The sequence below is a fragment of the Musa acuminata genome, chromosome BXJ2-7, assembly GCF_036884655.1.
Source record: "Musa acuminata AAA Group cultivar baxijiao chromosome BXJ2-7, Cavendish_Baxijiao_AAA, whole genome shotgun sequence".
In the NCBI taxonomy this organism is placed as follows: domain Eukaryota; kingdom Viridiplantae; phylum Streptophyta; class Magnoliopsida; order Zingiberales; family Musaceae; genus Musa; species Musa acuminata.
Genome location: NC_088344.1, coordinates 12911111 through 12931920, shown reverse-complemented (window position 1 = coordinate 12931920; position 20810 = coordinate 12911111). Strand labels below are relative to the sequence as shown.

General features: G+C 40.6%; 2 protein-coding genes across 3 annotated transcripts; one reads left to right on the top strand and one right to left on the bottom strand.

The window, feature by feature from the left end:
* Positions 1 to 485: 485 nt before the first annotated feature.
* LOC135617285 (uncharacterized) lies at positions 486 to 9234 on the top strand. Of its 2 annotated transcripts, none has more exons than XM_065117346.1 (5): positions 486 to 646; positions 2038 to 2116; positions 6380 to 6493; positions 8784 to 8885; positions 8968 to 9234. In XM_065117346.1, the coding sequence occupies exons 1-5, from the start codon at positions 570 to 572 to the stop codon at positions 9010 to 9012; spliced, it is 417 nt and encodes a 138-aa protein (XP_064973418.1). In that variant the 5' UTR covers positions 486 to 569; the 3' UTR covers positions 9013 to 9234. The 2 variants fall into 2 exon arrangements, with proteins under 2 accessions (XP_064973418.1, XP_064973417.1); XM_065117345.1 differs by having other exon boundaries at positions 2038 to 2122.
* Positions 9235 to 11905: 2671 nt separating this feature from the next.
* On the bottom strand, positions 11906 to 16531 carry LOC135617284 (probable alpha,alpha-trehalose-phosphate synthase [UDP-forming] 9). The gene is made up of 3 exons (XM_065117344.1): positions 14260 to 16531; positions 13216 to 13489; positions 11906 to 12693 (listed from the first exon to the last, which is right to left on the bottom strand). The coding sequence occupies exons 1-3, from the start codon at positions 16203 to 16205 to the stop codon at positions 12370 to 12372; spliced, it is 2544 nt and encodes an 847-aa protein (XP_064973416.1). The 5' UTR covers positions 16206 to 16531; the 3' UTR covers positions 11906 to 12369.
* Between the last annotated feature and the right edge of the window lie 4279 nt (positions 16532 to 20810).

Genomic DNA, 20810 nt, shown 5'->3' with positions numbered 1-20810 from the left:
GCTGATTTATCTGGATCGAGGTTATGTTTTTAGGGCACTTAATTATGTTGACTCCAATATGACTTTAAATGTGTGTTGTTTTGTATGTTAAGTCAAATATGTATTTCTCTCAATTGTATTTTCTAATAAATGTTATCTCTTGTCTCATCTAAAAGGAAACCTTGTTTTAGGTGGCGTTTATTTGGGTTACACCATGTCATATTCGTGAATGCAAATTATAAGCATTTTAAAGTGTCCCTCCATAGCTCCACACTAATTTTATTATTGATCTTAATCGTCCCTCCTTTTAAATTAGAAAAATAAATACTAAGTCAGAAGATTAAGAAAGAAATTGTGAGGAGAGAGGGAGGATCATGAAAAAGAGCGTTCACCCTTATCCAATAATTATTAATAATTATCTATACCCATAAAAGCACACACAGAGAGCGAGTGGTCGGTCAAAGTGTCGTGTACGTGTCTCACGGAGGCTCGACAAAGACACATCTATATCATTCTAAGAAAAGAATTGGATCACATCCACGAGTGGCAGCCCCGCTCGCCGCAGACGCCTTCCGGTCCAGGAACAAGAAATGCTGTCGTTACCGGCCTCCGGTGTCCCGCCGCCGTCCACCTCCCCTTTCTCGTCCGCACCCGGAACAACCCTCAGGTAGACCACCACCCCGACTCTCTCCCTGTTTGTTCCTATGGGTAGGTGGTTGCAACCATCTCCCAGGTTCGCTCTTATCTAGATTCGATGACGATGAGCCCAAGGTGGGATTTTGCTTTGGGAAATTGTATTCGGAGGTCTTCAATTGTCCTTGGAGTGTTGTGTTTGGGGGTAGTTCTATAATTTGGACATGGTATTCTGATCAAATCGAGGATTTTTGGAGAGCTTTGTGCGCCTATTTTAAGGGAAAGAAGGACTTTAGGGATTCGTTTCCACACCCTACCTTTGTGGGTACCTGATTTTGTTGTTTCAATAATTTGAACTTGCTTTCAGTTTTAATCTTCCCTAGGTTGTTCCTTCTTGTTCTTCCGACATTGCAAAACCCCTTATTTCGTGCTTATGGATATATGTGTATGATTCGGAGTTCCAAGTTTGCTTTAGTGGCACAAGCCCTCCGATTTACCACTGGCAGCAGTGCTTGTGAATTCTATTGATGAGAATGTAGGACAGTAGAATCTTGTACATTTAAATGGTTTTAGGACTACCTTTTTTTACCTCTTTGGCTACATCAAACGGCCAGATATCAGAGTAGATGTGTATGATAAACAACTATTGGCAAAAAAGTGTAAACATAATTAAAGTCTCGATTAGAGATTTATATCTTTATTGAATTGATGGAACACTAACGAACAATGTTTCTTTGCGTTTGCCATATTGGTCTTTTTAATTTTTGTATGTAATACAGTCTTTTGTTTATAATTCATGTGATAAATCGTATGGGCCAGATCCCATTATATATGAATTTAAAAGAAATACTCAAACACATACATTTATATGTATGTACTTACATACACATGGTTGTAGAAGGGGCATCCGTCTCTGTTTGTTTGAGAAACTATGTACACAGTTTCTTTCTACTTGCCTTTGGTTGTAGTGTTTCTAGGGTTGGTCAGAAACAGCTGCTTGAGGGAAGCTATCTTGCTATTACTGTTAGGCTGTTTGTTCAATGCTATCGTGACTTTTGACTCTTTGTCTGGTGTATACTTTAGAATGCACAGACTCTCATGTAGTGAGTAGCCAACGGCATCTCATGACAATGACTAAGATTGTATATTAAGATCTGTGCAATGATGTGCTTATTGGTTAACTTACCATAATCATGCAAGTTAAACTGTTAGCTGCTGATATCACTCATTTACTATTTTAAATCCATTTCCTTTTTTACCCACCATGTTTAAATGGGAGAATCATAAAGTTACTCTACTTATATTGAAGTTGAGAGAACTGTTACTTCTGCTGGAACATTCTGAACTTATTATTCAACAAAATGTTTATCTCTTGTTCCATGTGGATTGTGTATATAAATAATCTGTTCTTTCCTTTTCTTCTAGACGGAGTTTGCAAAGCAGACAATGGGCAAATACTTTAATTTGGATCAGCAATAGACAAAGGTTACTGGCTTTTGCAAATGTAAATGTGTGCACTGGACCTCTTCTTAATGTTTCTTTTTTTGCTTCTAATTTGATCATGATTTAGTAGGCAGGTGCCAAACAAAAGAAGGTAAAAACTGCCTCTAAGAAAGGAAGCCTATTGCTAAATCAGTTCCTGATTTTGTTGTTGACAGTAAAATTTAATTAGGATCAATGAAGCTGACTATATGAATGGCTCATGAAGCTAGGTGAATTGTGCTTCCTGGTTGTATGAGTCACGAAATTTCTCAAAATATAAATTTTTGAATTTAAAATTTAATTAATATTTAGAAAATTGTACTTTGAATTCCTTAACTTGTTCACCAATTATTTGGAGCCATGTGCAAATTTAACGCTTATTTCTATAACATAATATGCAACTTTTATAGTTGATGGGGGATTAAAGGTGTGACTATTTGGGCCGGTAAGAGTCTCAAAATGGTCAGTTACCTGGGTTATATACAGAGTGATCCATACTCATATGTAGGCATCGAATATGTCAATGAGTCATCTTTTTCCTTCATTTTCATAGTTCTTTCCATCTTCCTTTCGCTACTGTTTAAAGCTGAAATAGGGTTTGCCAACTTTTCATTGCTCATGCACAAGCAATCGTCATGGTCACATTTTGGGGTTGGTTTCTCAGCACCAACCTGCACAAGGGACAACAAATGGCCTTAGAACAAAATTTCATGCTTCCCGATTCTTTTTCATAGAACTCTCTTTTTTTATCTTTAATTAATTTTATTAGTTTTCTTATTCAAAATTTTGCCTAGTTCAAATTTCCTGCTCTAAATGTAATTTGTTTTATAGTTAATTGTGTCAAATTTAATATTGTTATAAGATATAAAAGCCCTAGAATTGTTGTTGTAATCATCGATAATTTCTATCTTAACATAAATTAATTATTATAAATAATGTATTGTTTTATTATTAATTTCTATGTCCTTGTACTATAGTTAAGAAAATGATTAAATTTGGTTTCCTTAATCATGTGGACTAGTTAGAAATTCTACTAATCAATTAAATTATTAATTGATTTATTTCTTAATGAGTGATTTGATTTTTAGGAAGTAAATAGTTTATATTCTATTTTTGTTTGTGAACCATAAGAAATGAATATTATATTTCTCTTGAAAGCAAAATAAAAATAAATTAAAATAAAAATTAAATTATTATTTATCTTTCGGAGTGATCTCATTTTCATCTTCTCTCATATAAACGTAACTACTCTTCTCTCATTCCTCATTGAGCCTAACAATTGGAGGATTGAGGATATGACTTCCCGAGAAGATAATCTCGATGAAAGAATAATCGAGGAGAGGTAGAATCTTTTTTTTTAATTAGTTTTTATTTATGTTTTGAAATCTTGATGTTGGGATTGTTATAATTTTATGATGCATAATAATATTTTAATTTTAAAAATTTATGATTAGTAAATAATGATAATTGATTTATGATGTTAGAATGATTATTTGATTTATAATGATCTTTTAAATTTAAATGAATTTCAAGATTGATTTAATTATTAAAACTCTTATTTCTGGATTAACATAATAGTTTTGATTTATTTAATTAGATATATTTGTGTTTCAAGAATTATGTATAAATTTATATGACTTAATTAGTTTTAAATTTAAGATCATGAATTTAAATTCTTTAATTTATGGATTTAAGTTATTTTTTAATGATTTAAAATATTAAAATCTAATTTGATAATAGGAGTCTAACTGGCGTCTAACTTGAGTCAGGTTGATCTATCAAACCAGATCGACTCAACATGTATGATCCAGTCTATGTGGCCAAGCCCAGCCCAGCCCAGTCCACATGACTAGGCATAATCCAGCCCATGTGATATGGCTAAGCATGACCCAGCCCAAATAGCTAGGTAGGAGCCAACCTATGTGGCAAGATACAACCCAACTCATGTGGCCAGATACGATTTAGCTTATATGGTCATGTACGACCCAACCCATGTGGCAAAGTACGACTCAACCCATGTGGTTAGATAGCAACCAGCCCATGTGGTAAGGTATGACCCAATCCATGTGGCCAAGTATGGTTCAGCTTATACGGCTATGTATGATCCAGTCCATGTGGTCAGATACGACCCCAACTCATGTGTGTAAGTACAATCCAACTCGCGAGCCAAGCATGACCCAGTTCAGTGGTAAGGCTTAGCCCAACTTGTGAGTGAGGCTTAGCCTAGTCCGTGAAGTTAAGCCTTCCCAACTATGTGATTGGCGCTAAACACATCGTCACTCCTCTATCTAGCCTGTTGTACCTCAACCCAACCTATTACTTAGGACAAGCACGTGCGGCACACGTGACCCGTCCACGACTCAGGTGGGTTGGTTCGGTTTGGGCTAGCACTATACGACATAGTCCGATTTCCTTTCCCTTTATTGATTTGAGTTCGTTAATTGACTAAATTAGACATGTTTGATTAGTTAAAGTTAGTTTAGGGTGATTCCAGATCAACTTGATTAGTTCACTTGACCTAATCGAAATTAATCAAATCTAAATTAGACCAGTCTAGGGTAATTCCGGATCAGTTCTATAAGGATTTGAGGTTGGTTCCGTTAGGTCATAATTGAATTGAGTTTGGTTTAAGTTAATTGAGCTATTCCAATTAGGGTTTTGGTTGATTGAAGACTATTGAAATATTGATGTTTTATGCTTTTATGATTTAATGAACTTAAAGGTTTTATATGAAGATTTCATTTGAAAATGATTATTGGCCTTCTACTTTTCTTAAGTTTATGATATTGATATGATTGTTATCATGTAATAAATGTGACCAAGCTAGTGGTTCACATTGGAAGTGCAACCTGTGAACGAAGTTGTAGGCCCATCACAGTGCGGAGCCACCAATAAACATAGTCTAGCAGATAATTCATCAAGCATGGTCTCTCATAATATTTTATCATATTAATTTCTTGATACATGCGTGAGTGACTAGATGAGTGTAAATAAATGATCATGGATGTTTATGTATCCCTGTTGAGGGTAAGTATAGCGATTCCATTCGGGGATTAGCGGGCCGTCAAACGTGACTGTTAGACGGTTCCTTCATCCGCTGTTGGGAGGAATGTATCCCCACTTAGGCGGGTGAGGAATACCACTCTATCTGCTGTTGGGAGTTCAATATGGGTTATCTTCATCCGTTGTTGGGAGGAATCTATCCCGTGTAGTATGTCTCTACATCCGTTGTTGGAAGAGTATAGCATCGGGTGTGATATACGTCTTTTTTATCTGATTATTATATGTGTGTTGCATATGGTTGATCCATGATTTTATTTATTACATAAGAAATTATCATTGTTTTTCTGATGCATAAGTTTTATGAGGAGTCGATATATTATCACTTCCTATTAAATAATTATTTATATATATTTTACGAATATTGAAGATTATTTTTATGATTTTTCATAGGTTCTACCAGCATATGTGATTACTAATATATTTTTATCTTATATTTATTTTCAGAGTAATCTATTACTTTGTAATAGATCTAAAGCTTGAGTGGTTGTGACCCTACCAAAAAGATGTGGTTTTTTTTTTAATTAATAAAATATTTACTATTGTAAAGACAAAGATTTAAATTCGAAAAAAAAAGAAAGAAGTGTTTTTTGTAAATTATGAATAATAAAATGATAATTTATTGTATTTTATAAATATGGGATGTGACAGTTGGTCTTTTCAAATATTATACAGATGTGCCTTTTGAACTTTGTCAACAAAATACTGGAGCAGAAAATAATCTGATAAATATATTACTTACATTTATATTTGTCAAACTAATTTTGTGTATGGTGTTGAATTCCTAATTTATATTGTTCAGATCACATGGTGTAGTTATGTGAGACACAAAATTATCATGAATTGGAATGCAGAATCTGGATTACGGTTCAAGTGGGTGGAGTAATAACAATAACTACTGCTTTTCTCCAACAAATGTCTTCCAAATTAGGATATCTATGGACTTATAAGCTTAACTTGTAAATATTGTGCTTAGGAATTTAACAAAAGCAAACCAAATCTGGATCTAGTATCCTTTCAATTTGATTCCGACATAGTTTTCATTGATATATGTCTAAAGTTCTCACCTGACATAGATATATGCATGTATACATGTATACACATGCATAATATTGAGCTTATGAATGTCAAATTCCGACTCTCCTTCTGACATAGCTTTGACACCTTCATGGTGTCATTATGTAACTCATGTCCTTATGTTACTTTTTATGGTTCAATTATCTAGGCATCTCGAGGAAAAGGAAGTTCAAGTGGCGAAATCATAATGGTTGATCCCATAGAAGCCAAACAGTTAGCTGCCAAACAGATGCAAGAAATTCAGGTTAAAGAAAAGCTCAAAGTAAGCAAATGTAGTCATTTTGAAAATTGAGTAATGAACAATTGATGAATACAATGATGCATTCATATGATCATCGTGAACATAAATTTTCGCCAATGTAGTAAGCAGTAGCTTTTCTTCTTTTCTTGTTATTTGCTTTTTCTACTTTTAATCAATTAGTCTCGTTGGCAGAACAGATTGCATAACCAGATGGAGAATTTTACCTAGATTGTCATTTTAATACTTGATGAAAGTACTTTTGCATCTATGCTCGATGGCCTTTTTGTGTGAGAAAAATGTTTTAGTATTTAGTTAGCAAAAAGAGCCAAGAATGCAAAGAAACATAAATGCTATAATAGGCTAGGCTACTGGAAGTTTGAGCATGGTCGCTTCTTTCAGGCCTTGGTCAACTCACGCGAGCCATGGTGGATAAGCCTTGACCTGACTTGTATTCAACCCATGCCTTTTCTGTAAGCTTATGGGGATTGTTCAGAACATTATGTCACCAACTTTGCCTTTAAAAACAGCCTGATTAACAAGTTGAAGTCCCAGCTGGCATCAGAAAGTTTGGGTCACCTCTGCTCAAGGCAAAACTATGGATAGTTGCAATCGTAGGCGGAGAGGTGGTGAAAGGAGAACCAGCAGTTGTGGATAGCAATAGTGATATAAGGAGAGATGATCAAGCATTAGGTGGCGGTGGTAGAGGCAGAGGCAGAGGCAGAGTCAAATGTTCTTTTCAGGGAATGGGGGCAAGTGCTTTCCTAGAATTTCAAATTGTTTCTTTAATGCAGTTTACCAATATTAGCTGCTAAATATGTAGCATAAGAAGTATTACAAAATAATTTATTCGGGTTGCAGTTCATGTGTTTCAGTGATTCTCAAGCAGTATTAACTGAGTAGGGAAAGGCTAAGATGGTATCTTGTAATAATCATCACTTCTGTAGATCTTAGGAGCTTGGAGTTACAGAAATGCATTCATAATGCTTTATTGAAGTTATTACCCGACATAGAAGTAAATGAAGCTTTTCAACTAAATTGGCAAGTCATTTCTTCTATAGATCTTAGGTTCAGATTTTGTTTTTGTTATCCTTAGTATGTAATTCATTTTTTCTTAGAAAAATGGTTACAAGTTGCATTTGATGCATCTAAAATAGAGGCCAGTGAAAATTTTCAAGCAGATCAATCAGAAACAATTATGGAGAATATTGGAAATAGATGAAGTTTCTTAGTTACCACAGATAACTATGTTAACATTGAAATTCCAAATGACTAACTTGTCATCTAGTAATCTAGAGAAATAGCTCTGGAGAATTTCTTGAGCTACCGAACGTTAATTGTTAAAACCAAAGCCACTTGAGCAATCCTTTTGATAAAGATTCTTTGTTATAACTCACTATGAGAGAGGGGAACAACAAAGATTCACAACAATACATCTACTATCTTGTTTATGCCGGGAAGTACAACTTCTCAATTATTTTATTGATTAGAGAAGGAATAGGAAGTTAAGGTTATCTTTGGTGATATTTGAGGGAGCATGTATAATTTGTTAGACAAAGATACTTTATTATTATTTATTTTGTGGGAATGAATTTTTGATTCCTGACAATTCTGCACAGATTTTTTAGACCTCTGTAGGTTGTGCAAGTGGAAGCATCCTTGCTTCACTTGTTTATGTTTTGGAAACACATCTGCCAGCTAGGAGTGATGCTGCCAAGTAGGCAATTATTGAAAGTATGGAACTGGCAATTTTTGTGGGGATCTTCATGAATTGGTGAGAGTAGATATGCTAGGATAAAGGAAACATTGTGTAACATTTTATCTCTTCTATTCTTATGGAGTGAGAGGTGGGATGCTATTCCCAACGAGTGACTGTCCAATTCATTCAACATACTAGACTAGATAGTCTGCTTAAATTAAACAAAATAAATCAGTACAAACTCCAATAAGAATATAATGATGTAGTCAATTATGTAGATTCATAATATGATCAGAAAACAACAAGTATTTGTTGATTCTCAACATTTTGTGTCCTACTTTTTTTATCATCAGATTTATTGAAGTAAAACATTGTAAGCTCATTCTCAACTTTTTTTGTGCATGGTTTTAATTGGTCATTTGATTCGCTAACATACTGCAATGCTCCAAGTTCCTTATTAAGAATGGTCTATTGACATGATAAGATATTGTGAGTTACATCCCTCATTAGCATTCTAACTTGTGTGATCTAGAGGCTAATTGTTTCTGCATGCTTCATTGATCAGTCATTCTACCTGCACAAACTTAAAATTCTGTTGCTATACTCCGTGTTCAGAGGCGGCGTCAAGCTGAAGCAGTTAATGGAACTTTAGCAATGATCGGCCTCACAGCTGGATTGGTCGTCGAGGGCCAGACTGGAAAGGGGATCTTAGGCCAGGTACTTATAATTAAATACCATGCATCATATCATGTTTCTGATTGCCATATCATCATAAATGACACCAGCCTTTTCCCTTCAGCTCGCTGGATATTGGGATGCCATCACAAGCTTTTTTACTCGATAGTTCATCACTGCTTGGAAGGATTTGAGCTATTTGATACATCATTTGCGAGTAGAAGACAGAAAACCCAAGTCCTTGCTCAAACGAGGATAGCAGGGCTCCACAATCATATTGTTTTCATCTTGTAAAGCTGTTCGATGGACTCAGAAGGATGTACAAACTTGTTTTGGTTTTGCAACAAGTGAGACTTTCTGTATACAAGGAGAAGCTGGCATTGCTGACCAACTTGATATTGAGAGACACAAGTTGGAATCATAATTGAAATGCCAACTAACAGGTTGTGGTGGTAGCATCACATGCAGCTGCCATTGTCGAGAAAGTACCCTATAAAACTGGGTTTCCAGCCTGGCCTGTAACACTGCTGAAGTGTTCGATTGTGATTTGCTGCTGGAATTAGGCACCACTGTTGGCTCTTTTGTCCTGTCCATTAGCTGGCTACTGTAGCTCAGATCGATAAATGCCATCTAAAATCTTCTGTGCTGTAAAATCTTAAACGAAATGGCATTCCAGTTTTCCTATCAAATCTTCTTGTCAGTGTCATGCAGACCATGTTTCATGTGGGCTAGTGTCGATACATCTAAGCAACATGTGAACCTCGGGATGATCTGAACTCAGACATCTCCAGAACAACTTGAGGTAAATTGTTGCATCGGTTTGGTACATTGCATGTTGCAAGATTAAAATAGAAGAACAAGCCAACCTTGCCAAGCTTTGAATCGTCACTATAGCATTTTCTAAGTCCGAGTTGTCGAGATAGGGATAACATTACTATAGCATATTCTGATGCCTCCACAACTTTGAATTGTCGATCAATTCAACTCTCTCTCTCTCTCTCTCTCTCTCTCTCTCTCTCTCTGCTAAAAGTCAAAGTGGCAGAACAAAGAATGATAAAGAGTTACAACTCCTCACGTTTATCCAATCACCCAATGAGTTAATGTGCAGACAATTGCAGGCAGAGGACGACGCAGCAGTGGAAGGTGGACATCAAGGAAGAAAGGTCTGACAACAACCCCAGGAAACCAATACAGTGAGAGGGAGAGGACACCATCAGGGGGAGGACCAAAACCAGAGCAGCCAACAGTGGCGTCCACGTTGGGACTGCATTGACCACAAGAACAAGATAAGAAGGGGATGACTTCTCCCTCTCAATGCACCGACATCGGACGCGGAGCAGAGCTCGGAAACACGCGAAGCGTAACGTCCGCGTCGCAGTCTGTGGTTGGGAGTCACTCGTCCTTGCTCATCGACATGGACTTGGTCCTTTCCGGAGCTTTTCGCAGTTGACCACGCTGGGGAGTTACGAACAGGTTGCAGACATGAGAAAGCGTACTGATCCACCACGTTGTGACCACTTTGACCTGAAGTGCCCGTTAGTTCCACTTAGATCTTTGAGATGCTTTAAGATCATCCCTCTTGGAAAAGCCAACAGTCCAAGGTTCATCGCTACAAGGTTGACCTATGCACCATAAATTACTCACAAAGGTCATCTCATGTGGCGTTGACCGTGTGATCCAATGCTTTCAAGAGCTTCAAGATCATCACACCCAAGGAATGATCAAATGCTTAGTGTTTTGAAGTACTGACAAAACCATCCCTTTCAAAGATGATAGAGAACTTAACCTTGTGAAATGCTTATAATATCATCTCACCAAGGGGTGATTGCCCACTTTGGGTTTCTGAAACGTTCACAAGATCGTTCCACCGAGGAATGTCCGACCACCGAACGCTCCGAAGTGCTTCTAGGTAGGCCAGTTCTTACATGGATGATCGACTATTCAAGACTTCGAATTAATGTGAGATCATGACATCCAGGGATGACCGACCACTTAGTCCTCCAATGGCGCTCAAAAGTCAACCCACTAGGTCAACCATTTCAAAGACATGCTAATAGGAGTGTTCTCACCTATACAAATCAACTTTTTCCAAAGATGTTGATGCACTGGACGTGCTTGAGAACTCCAACCACAAAGTTGGCGGCGTTGACCAACCATGCATGTTCATTATACAACACTAACATTTCTCCTTGGATCAATCGTCTCTTCTTATACATCTCATCCGTTAAAGGTCAACCTCTCTCTCTCTCTCTGTCTCTCTCGAAAATTTCTTCCAATTAAATACTAACTAAAAGGAAACAGACGGGATGAAGAATTGGATGAAAGATTAAAGAAATAATACGTGAAGAAAACAGATCTAGAATAAAACCCTTTATATTTATATTATGATGAAACATTTAGTTGGTGGCCACTGAAAAAGTGGACACAGATTATATCCCATACAATTGAACATACCTCCCATGTGATTCCCGTGACATTAACTTTGGGAGGATCGATGACAGACTGTGGTTGTGTGAATGTTGCAGTATTGAATGCTTTCAATGTGATTCCTTACACTAAACCACCATTGAATGCTTTCCTACCAAAGTGACGAAAATTTCTTCCAAGAACAAAGAACAGAGATCCAACTTAACACTTCTGATGCTTGTTCTCATGACCTGGTAATTGTGACGAATTAATGTTCAAAGGACAGCACATATCAAATCCGAGGTAAAGCTCAAGGATTTCAGTTTTCCTGGTAATTTTTCTTGCGGTGATTTAGATTCCACACATTTTCAGCAAGGTCATTTTGGATAAACATCAACACCAAATCTTTTCCAGTCAAAGAAGTGATCCCGTAAATGAAAATTCCATGATAATTTAATGCTCAGATTTCGTTCACCCAAGGCAACAGAACAAGCAAACTCTTACATTGTTCATGGAACTGTCATTGGTGAGACGCTTTGATAGCAGCTGTGGTTCATTCAATCATATAAATCCCTTATTTTGTTTGTTGTTTCAGAAAATTTTCTGTGACTAAAATGTTTCTGAATTCTTAGCTCATTGTCAAGATTGATCGATGCTAAACATCAAGCAATTAAGCCACTATCACATTCAGTATCTGTCACAAATATAAGTAAAAAACATACATATTGGAAGAACATGAGGGCGAAATGAAATTTCTTTAGAACTGTAACCATTTTTAAGAGCAAAAGAAAAAAAGAAACAAAAACCTTCTATATGATATATTTACATCCGGAAAGGATTTTTATCTGGAATATAACTGCTAGTTTAACTTTGAGTATGATGGCTTCGCTTGATACAATATCTGAATATTTGTTCCCTGTGAAATATCCAAGCCAGCTGACTTTTTCAATGAAGTTTCAGCATCAATCTGCAGTAGATCCTTATGTAAACTGAATTCCTAGTTTTCCACATCCATCCTTCTAGTTCATGTGTTCCACCAACCCACGCACAGGCTGGTTTAACTCCCACCTCAGAAAGTTTGGATCATTTTGGAATAATCTGACAAACAATATGCACTTGCTTAGAGAGAACCTTCAAATGACACTTGAGGCTGTGCAGGTCTGGGTGGTTGTACAGATGATGCATTGGCCAGGCCTTGAAGCATTTTTATGATGTCCACTGTATCGTCAAGATAATACTTAGCCTTGCTTGGTTTTTGGCCAACTGTGCATGCAAAGACTTCTGCAATTGCTGGGACTGATGAATTGTTTGTGTAACTGCTGATGCTCTCAAACATATCTTCATCTGACCGGTCATCGCCTATGCATAGTACAAAGTCTGGGGCCTTTCCAGTGCTCAACATGGTTGCCATGAGATTATCAACGACCATGCCTTTGCTTATCCCCTACACGTAGGTCAGGTCAACATTGAATAAAAAAAGGGAGGAAAAGTAATAATAAAAGAAGACTAGCAACCACGATAAGCCAAGGTGGTCAAGGCTGAACATATCCCCTACGTGTAAGACAGGTCAATATTGAATAAAACAAGGGAGGAGGAAAAGAAGACTAGCAACCAAGATAAGCCAAGGCAGTCAAGGCTGAACAAAACTAGAAAGCACAAATGATAATAAAAGGACACATGGCAACCCAAGCCAAGGGAGAACCATCCTTTCTTTTTTTTCCTTTGATAGAATTCTAATCAAAATGTGTGAGGACATTCACAAATGATCAAAAGACACTGTAGCCATATGTAAGGTGGGCATTTTCCATCAAAAGTCAACCCTAAACCATGCACCTTAATTTTAAAAGCTAAGTTTTTTCTTCTTTTAATCATGATAGTCATGGATGTAACATTGAAACTTCTTTTGTTCAGATTTAAAGCATGTGATTTAGAAAAGGTGATAAAAATCATGTCAACATCTTCATACCTGAGGATTTATTTCAACAATGTGCTGGCCCCTTTTCACAACCACTGGTTCATTGGCAAGCACGTTCTCAAGGTGATCAAGAAGTTCTTTCGCTTGGCAAGAACCAAAATCCGGATCAGCCTCTTGATGATGCCAAACTAAGGCACTTTCTTTATGTTCTATGGAGGATCCATCCGTTGCTTCCATGTAAAGTCTCATTACAGGTTCTGCAATCTTCTTCCAATCAAAGTCTGTGGCTAACATGCACAATTCCCATGGAGCATCCTTGTTCCACCTGCACTCCAATGGCAACCAGTCAGTCACAAGATAATAGCACCTTCCCTTCAGTTTTGATCAAACAAGGTGTATAAACCAATCAATTCAGAATTTCAGATGTCATTACTTGGTTATGATAACCAGTTAGAAACCAGATCATCATAATACATTGAATAAATGCAGAAACATTCAAATACATACAGTTACACTTCTCTTACATATCTTAATCACAGTATTACTATGGAAGTTCATTTCATCTTCTGAAGACATTTAAAATGGCTGACTATAATAATGTTACTGAATCCAGTTTTATCAGGTTCAACCATCTGTGAACCTCTATGCCATGTGATGTACCACTTCAGAAAGCAAACTTTGTTGCATTCATTCATGTGGCAATTTCTATTCCTTTCAAGTGTTACCTATATTTTCCACATCCTCTGACAAAGGAAAGCCTTTGCATTATTTATAACTCACAAAATTTGTACAATAAATGGAAAGGTAGTCTGATGCATGAGAATCTTATCAATGTGAGGTCCAGGTAGGATAAATCTAAACAGGCTTATTTTATATACAAGGATGCCATCCTGGCACAAGTTGTATAATACATATTATATGGAAATGACTTGTCAAAACACAACAATGATGATTTTTGTGCATACTCCTGTTTATGTCATATGTTGTACCCCAACTTTTCAGATTCTCTTACCAAATTCTCTCACCAAAACTAAAAAATGCCATTATTGAACAACCAATTAAAGAAACGTAATTCGGTATTTCAATGCATATTACCTTGTGAAATATCCATGCTCCGCAGAGATCCCTAACTTCTCACATGGTGCAAACCACCTGCTCAACTCATCTTTCCCTCTACCGCTGACCAAGAAAACAATGTTCTTTGGGTCACTGCATAATCCATTCAGAACGGAAATAACTTCACTGCTTGGCTTTTTGTCAATAGAACTCGGTGGCATCATCGTCCCATCGTAATCAAGTAAGATAAGCCTACTGTTCGTCCTGTGGTATGCCGAGACGATATACTCAACCGACAGCTTCCTAAAATTAGGACCGAGAGCAACAACACGGAAGTTCATTCCAAACCCCATCCCCCAACACCTCCTAAGGTAATGATCTTTGCAAGCCCGCTGCAGGTCCTGATCGAAGGATTTTGCCCAATATGCAACATCATGGGAGCTGACATACTTATAATGCTTCTCATGCCGCAGCTGCTTCTCAGTCTCCGGCATGGTGATGGCCAAATTTATTGCCTCCGCCACAGCATCCACATTCCATGGATTAACACGAATGGCGCCGCTGAGAGATGGCGAGCACCCAATGAACTCTGACACCACAATCATACTTTTCTTTGGAGCATCCGCGAGTGCTGGGCTCTGCTGTCTGCAGACTGTGTAGTTGTATGGGACCAAATTCATTCCATCCCTCACTGGATTCACGATGCAGCACTCAGCCACTGCATAGAAGGCAGCCTTCTCATATGTTGGCACGGTGCGGTTGATCAATACAATGGGCTCGTATCCAAGTCCTCCGAAGCGCTCGTTAATTCTCCTCGATATGGACCCTATCTCATCCCGGACCTCTTGCACATCCTTCCCCTCACTTCTTGCGGGGTTTGCGATCTGGACCATCACAGCCCGTCCTCTCAACTGCGGATGCTCTTCCAATAGCTGTTCCATTGCTAGAAGCTTCATTCCGATACCTTTGAAAAGATCAACATCGTCTACTCCCAGCATCAAGATCCTATCTTTATACTTCTCCGCAAGTTCTTGGACTTTGACGGTTGTCTCCGGAGAAGAAATCACCGATTCGTGCTGGTTCATGTCGATCCCAACAGGGAGGATCTTAACAGTGACCATCCTTCCGTAGTACTCGATGCCAATATAGCCTCTCTTGGACTGGTAATCCAAGCCGAGTAATCGGGAGCAAGCGGAGAGGAAATGGCGAGCGTAGTCGAAGGTGTGGAAGCCGACAAGATCGGCATTAAGGAGGGCTCGGAGGAGCTCATCGCGAACAGGAATGGTCCGGAAGATCTCGGAGGAAGGGAAGGGAGAATGAAGGAAAAATCCCAACTTTACGCGAGGGGAGCGCCTCCGGAGGAAGGTCGGGAGGGCAAGGAGGTGGTAATCATGGATCCACACGAGATCATCGTCGGGGTTGAGAAGCTCTATGAGACGGTCGGCAAAGAGCTTGTTAGCGGAGAGGTAGGAAAGCCAGAGGGTGCGATCGAAGGGGAGACCGCCGGGGGAGGACGGCGAGAGAGGGAGGAGGTAGTGGAGGAGGGGCCAGAGGTAGTGCTTGCAGAAGCCATGGTAGAAGCGGCGGTGGAGGTCGGCAGGAAGAAGGACGGGAAGGCAGCGGAAGCGATCGTAAAGGACGCGGGAGATGGCGGCGTGGGTGGCAGGGTCGACGGTGGCGGCGGCGGCCAGGGTGCCGACGTGGAAGACTTCGGCGGCGGGCGGGAGGCCGGAGCGCAGTTGAAGCGCGAGCGCGTCGGGGTCCCAGGAGAAAGAAAGGCCACCGGGTGCGGAGGGGTCAGGGGCGGCGCGAAGGGGGAGTCGGTGGGAGACAATGATCCGCCGCTCCCGCTGCGACGGGGAGGCGGGGGTGCCATCGTCCGCCATGAGGCGGGGAAGGAGGGGAGGACGAAGAGGGGACGCGGCGAAGTCGGCGTCGTCGCCGGCTGCCAGCTCGAGGAGGTTGGCGGAGGAGAAGGAGGGCATCGCTTGACCCGCTTCTGGATCTGGAGACAGAGTGAGGGTTAGGGTTAGGATGACGGCCGGCGGTGGCTATCGGAGGGTGTTACAGAAGAGGAAGAAGACAGAGCAGAAGGAAGAAGAGGTGGAGCGCATTCGGCGGTGATGGCGAGGGTTAGTGTTGCTGGACGCGGGCGCCGTTAAGCGTGGATTTAAGGGAATCGTAGAACCAGGGCGGTGACGATTAGAGAAAGGGGATCCGCTTCCTTGCTTTCTTCTATTTGTTTCTTTGGGATGAGTCTTTCTCGTCGGAGAGGATAGAAAGGGAAGGAGAAGGGAGATATGGGAAGAAGGGAAATGGATAGGGGAATGGAAAAGGGAAGTTTTGAACTGGAGGGTTTGGAGGTGTGGGGTCTCGGGCAGCTGGAGGGGGTGACCGGGAGTAGGCGGTGGACTTTTCATATTTATCATGAGGTGAAATTACAAATTCGGGAAGGTTTTGAATTTACAAAATAACTCGATTTCTTTCTTTCTTTCTTTCTTTCTTTCCCCTTTCTTTTATAATTTCTAAAATAAATATTGTGCTCATTTATATTCCAAAGAAAACTTCTAAAAATCCATTAAGATATGCTGTAGGCACTTCATCAGGAGCGGCGTCTGCTGTAGGCAAGTGATACACGCTTGGTGTGATGCCCATGTACGATCCAAATCATGTATGTTCATGCACACCGTAGCTTTTTATCATTCAGACTTCTCGGCGATAATTATCCATTCGCAATTTCCAGCTGGCTACGATCGCTTCCGATGATTCCTCCTCATCGTTCTCGTGGATTTGGCATTCCATGGTGGCTAATAGTGCGATGAGCGGACGCGGAACACACCTGTCTCGGAGGCACGACTCTTCCAACGATTCCAGATACAACGACTTCTGCATTTCCATGCCTAGATTTATCATTTATTCGAATGTTGGGGAAAACACACGAAACATGAGGGTAGTTCCGTAAAATCGACTACGCACGCCCTGACACGTGGCTGTGGACGGCTACTACGACAGCGTGCACAGCGGAGCACGTCGACGTCGCCGGGGTCCTCCTCGAGCTCCCATAGAGAGAAGCCACGAGTCGATTTCCACGTGCGCCGCACGCCGGTCCGCAGGAGCCTCGCCGTAACGTGATAGCCGAGGGGTCGCATAGCTGATTCTATGGAGACGATCTCGACGCGGGCCCCGGAGGTATTGCCTCGGATGGACGACACGTCGCCATCCGCGACGAGGTTGACGCGCCGCCTACGTCACCCGGGGCGTGTCACCCGTTTGACCGTGTTGGTCACGGCCGATGGTTATCCAAACCCAACCGCCACGTCCACGGAGCTGACCGGCTCCGCTAGCCACGTGGACCTCCGTGGGATCCACTTTATCCTGGGCCATTTAAGGTTAATCTATTCCTCCGGAGTGCTGATCAGCTAAACGTGGTCCACGGATCTAAAAGGAAGGGCCACTCTGGGCGCGCGCGTAGCAGCAGGGCCTACGAATAACCATCACACGCTCATGCCGTCCCCGTCAAAGCTACCCGTCTCGACTTACCACTTGAGAAAGGTGGTGACATATAAATGGGTCCCATGGGTCCTCTTGGTGAGCTCTGGAGTCTAGATCGTGCTATTTCCAAAACTTTGGACGATAGATACACAAGAATCACTTAGAAAAGATGGGTGAGGGACTTGCAACCTCAATAAATAAATCAGGTGGATTCATGGACCATGGTGGACACCCTCCCTAAACACCTAATTGGAGCCTTATCCGGATAAATTAGTGGATGTGTGGTCCAGCTCCACTGGTTAAAGATCACGGTCTGATCCAATAGCGTGGTCGGAGAGAAGACAGAGCCAGGAAAACAGGGGATTAAGTCTCGAGTAATATGGTTTCCAGCGCAGCTAATGCAGACATGAAAATTAAGACCCACGATTTGGGATAATGTAAAATAAGAATTAGCGGTGCATGAATAGGCCCATCCATGTTGGCTTATCGGTGTTAACAACACTTCGATTATAGTACGTCGTGACCTTTGGTAAAGGACTCTTACTTGCCATCGGACCTAATGCACCTACCTTCGTCTCAGGCTGTGAAAGGATGAGGACCAAGGCTTGCGTTGACGATGACGAGGAGGACAAAGGGGATGGCACATTTAGAACCGAGTGCTGCATGCCGACATGCTTCATGCACACATTTCTTGACGGAAAGCCCGGTGTGAAGCTTGGACGAGAACAAGAAGGTGCTAAGCCAACTCGATCGACTTTGACGATGGGAGGAGGTGCCACGGGTATACCATTGACCATAGACCGAATGCATGGTGGGCGTTGATCCCTCCCGAGGAGTGAGAAAGGTCGGGAAGGCCGGATGGATTTCTGTATCGTGTGGAAAGTCAAATTGGTGGGGGAAGGCATCCATCGAGATCTTCGCCATGATTGCGCCGTGGATTTGGATTTGGATTTGGATTTGGATTTGGTGAACCCTATCCACGACAAGAGAGGCAAAATAGAGCAGAAAGAATGGCTTTTCTAACTCGAGGAAACCAGTGGGGGGTGTGAAGGGAAACATGGAGAGGGCGCTGCGGTACTCGGTGATTGCCACACCCGATCCCACCACACACAACCAAAGCTTAGCTTGCCATGTACAAACAACTGCAGAAGCTTCGTCCCACCTTCCACCTTTGCTTGGGTCCGAAGGAGGCAGAGAGGACAGCAGAAGAGAGTCCTGGGGGAATCAATGGCTTTGCTGTCCTGCAATTCCCACCATGCTCATCCAGGAAGGAGGCGTTGCGCCCGCTGGAACAAACATCTGGATAAGTACGTCATGCTGTGGTGCACAATGGCAAAGGAGGTACAATAGCAAGGACTGCATTCGCCTTTCCATGCCTCCCACCAACATCTGTTGACATGATCTAACTTGCAGGTGGAACAGGTGGTGTATGTTACAATGTGCCACAGACATCCGACTACAACACGAAACATGGCACACAACGTACCTACGGAGCATAAAGGATAAGAAGCAACAACAGGAGTGCTCTTTTCCCCCCTCTCTTCCTTGCTTTTCACTGGACAAATACACACAAAAGAAGTAGAAAATGAAGGATAATAAACCTATTTAGCCGCTAGCCCAACCCAATATGCTCGAAGTCGGATCCTAATCCATGCATGTCTGCAATCTATTTGAATGCTGAGATCTTCAAACAACAAGATGATAAATGGCTGTTTACATCTTTGATTAAGATTATGAGCGATGATGCCTTTCTAGAGAATCACGAGGACTGCATGCGAAGAAAGTGCGTGTTAGATTGTACCCCCACCCGAACACTGAGAAGCTTCCTCTGTCGACATTTACCGCTTCGAACAGTATTCTTAATTTACGCCGTGTTCATGGTAAGAAGGTGGGGAGGGAAACGGTACATCTGCAGCCACCAAGCATCGCATCTTGATGGATGAAGTTAGCAAAGTTGTTGTGGATCCCATCCATTCTACACATGAGGTGGTTCTCTCTCATTCATAATTTTTGAAGGAGATGGATATTACTCATAAGATATGGATGTTGGCCCAAGTCGTGATGGGTTTGATCGACCGAGCCCATATTCCCAACTCTATCGATGCCGCAAACATGCTTAGAGCCACCGAAATTTATGGAACTTGAGTTCAGGAGCGAACACGACTTTTGCCTTGGAGCGAGAGAGACGATGGATGCACAAAATATATGTCAGAAAGTACCTAACAATCCTCCTCCAATACTCGACTCTTTCTATCGTAGAAACCAAGGCTTTGAGAGCTAGCTCTAAGGGAGAGAGAGCCTTGGTTTAGTTTATTGTGTCGTGGCTAGATATTATATCCATCGATTATTGTGTACAGTCGCTTTTATATATGGTACCGGGAATGAGATGTGATGCAGCTAAGGGAACCCCATGCACCTTTGCATGATAACCAGGGATATCATCTTCTTTTTGTTCGACCGTGTGTGGGGGCATGGTAGGAGGAAAGTGGCGTCAAATGAAGAAGTGGTGGCTAACAAGAGAACGGTGTCTAACGAAAGAGTGTCTTATCACAGCACAATATCGTACAATAAGGAGGTAATTAATTTTGTGGCCACAGTCTTCTAGACGTTAAAGTTCATCCATCTTAATATAAAATTATATTATCTAAAAACATTTTCCACTACTAATAATCCTAACATCATTTTGGTTTCAATAATATAATAAAGCAATTTTGTTTCAGCAATAAAAATAAATACAAGTGTTAGATCCCATGATCTGGAATAACAAAATAACTGACCTATTAATTGATTGAGTCTAAACTATTAATTCAAAATTCTTTGGTCAAAATTAATAGTAGCAACACAGGAAGAGATGGTTCCTTTTGTTTTGTTGAGGTCAATCTACTAAACAAAGAGATGTCAAAAAAATCACTGGTAATACACCTTCAATATTCAACTCAGGAAGTTTCTTATAGAAAACTAGGATTTCAAGAGCAGAAAAAGGGAGAGAGATGAAGTCTTGGTGTATTAGGAGGTGGTTGAATGTTATATTCCGCAAATAGTGTATGAGCCACTTTTATAGTCCAACCCTTTGTACTTCTGTATAATGACTAGGATAT

Bases quoted from the DNA above. Each gene is read 5' to 3' on its own strand.
- LOC135617285 (XM_065117345.1), top strand. From the start codon at position 570: ATGCTGTCGTTACCGGCCTCCGGTGTCCCGCCGCCGTCCACCTCCCCT. The intron at 6,494-8,783 runs GTAAGCAAATGT...CTCCGTGTTCAG, and splicing joins AGGTTAAAGAAAAGCTCAAA to AGGCGGCGTCAAGCTGAAGC. The intron at 8,886-8,967 runs GTACTTATAATT...TTTTCCCTTCAG, and splicing joins GAAAGGGGATCTTAGGCCAG to CTCGCTGGATATTGGGATGC.
- LOC135617284 (XM_065117344.1), bottom strand. From the start codon at position 16,205: ATGCCCTCCTTCTCCTCCGCCAACCTCCTCGAGCTGGCAGCCGGCGAC. The intron at 13,490-14,259 runs GTAATATGCATT...ATTGGAGTGCAG, and splicing joins GAGCATGGATATTTCACAAG to GTGGAACAAGGATGCTCCAT. The intron at 12,694-13,215 runs GTATGAAGATGT...ACCTACGTGTAG, and splicing joins TTGTTGAAATAAATCCTCAG to GGGATAAGCAAAGGCATGGT.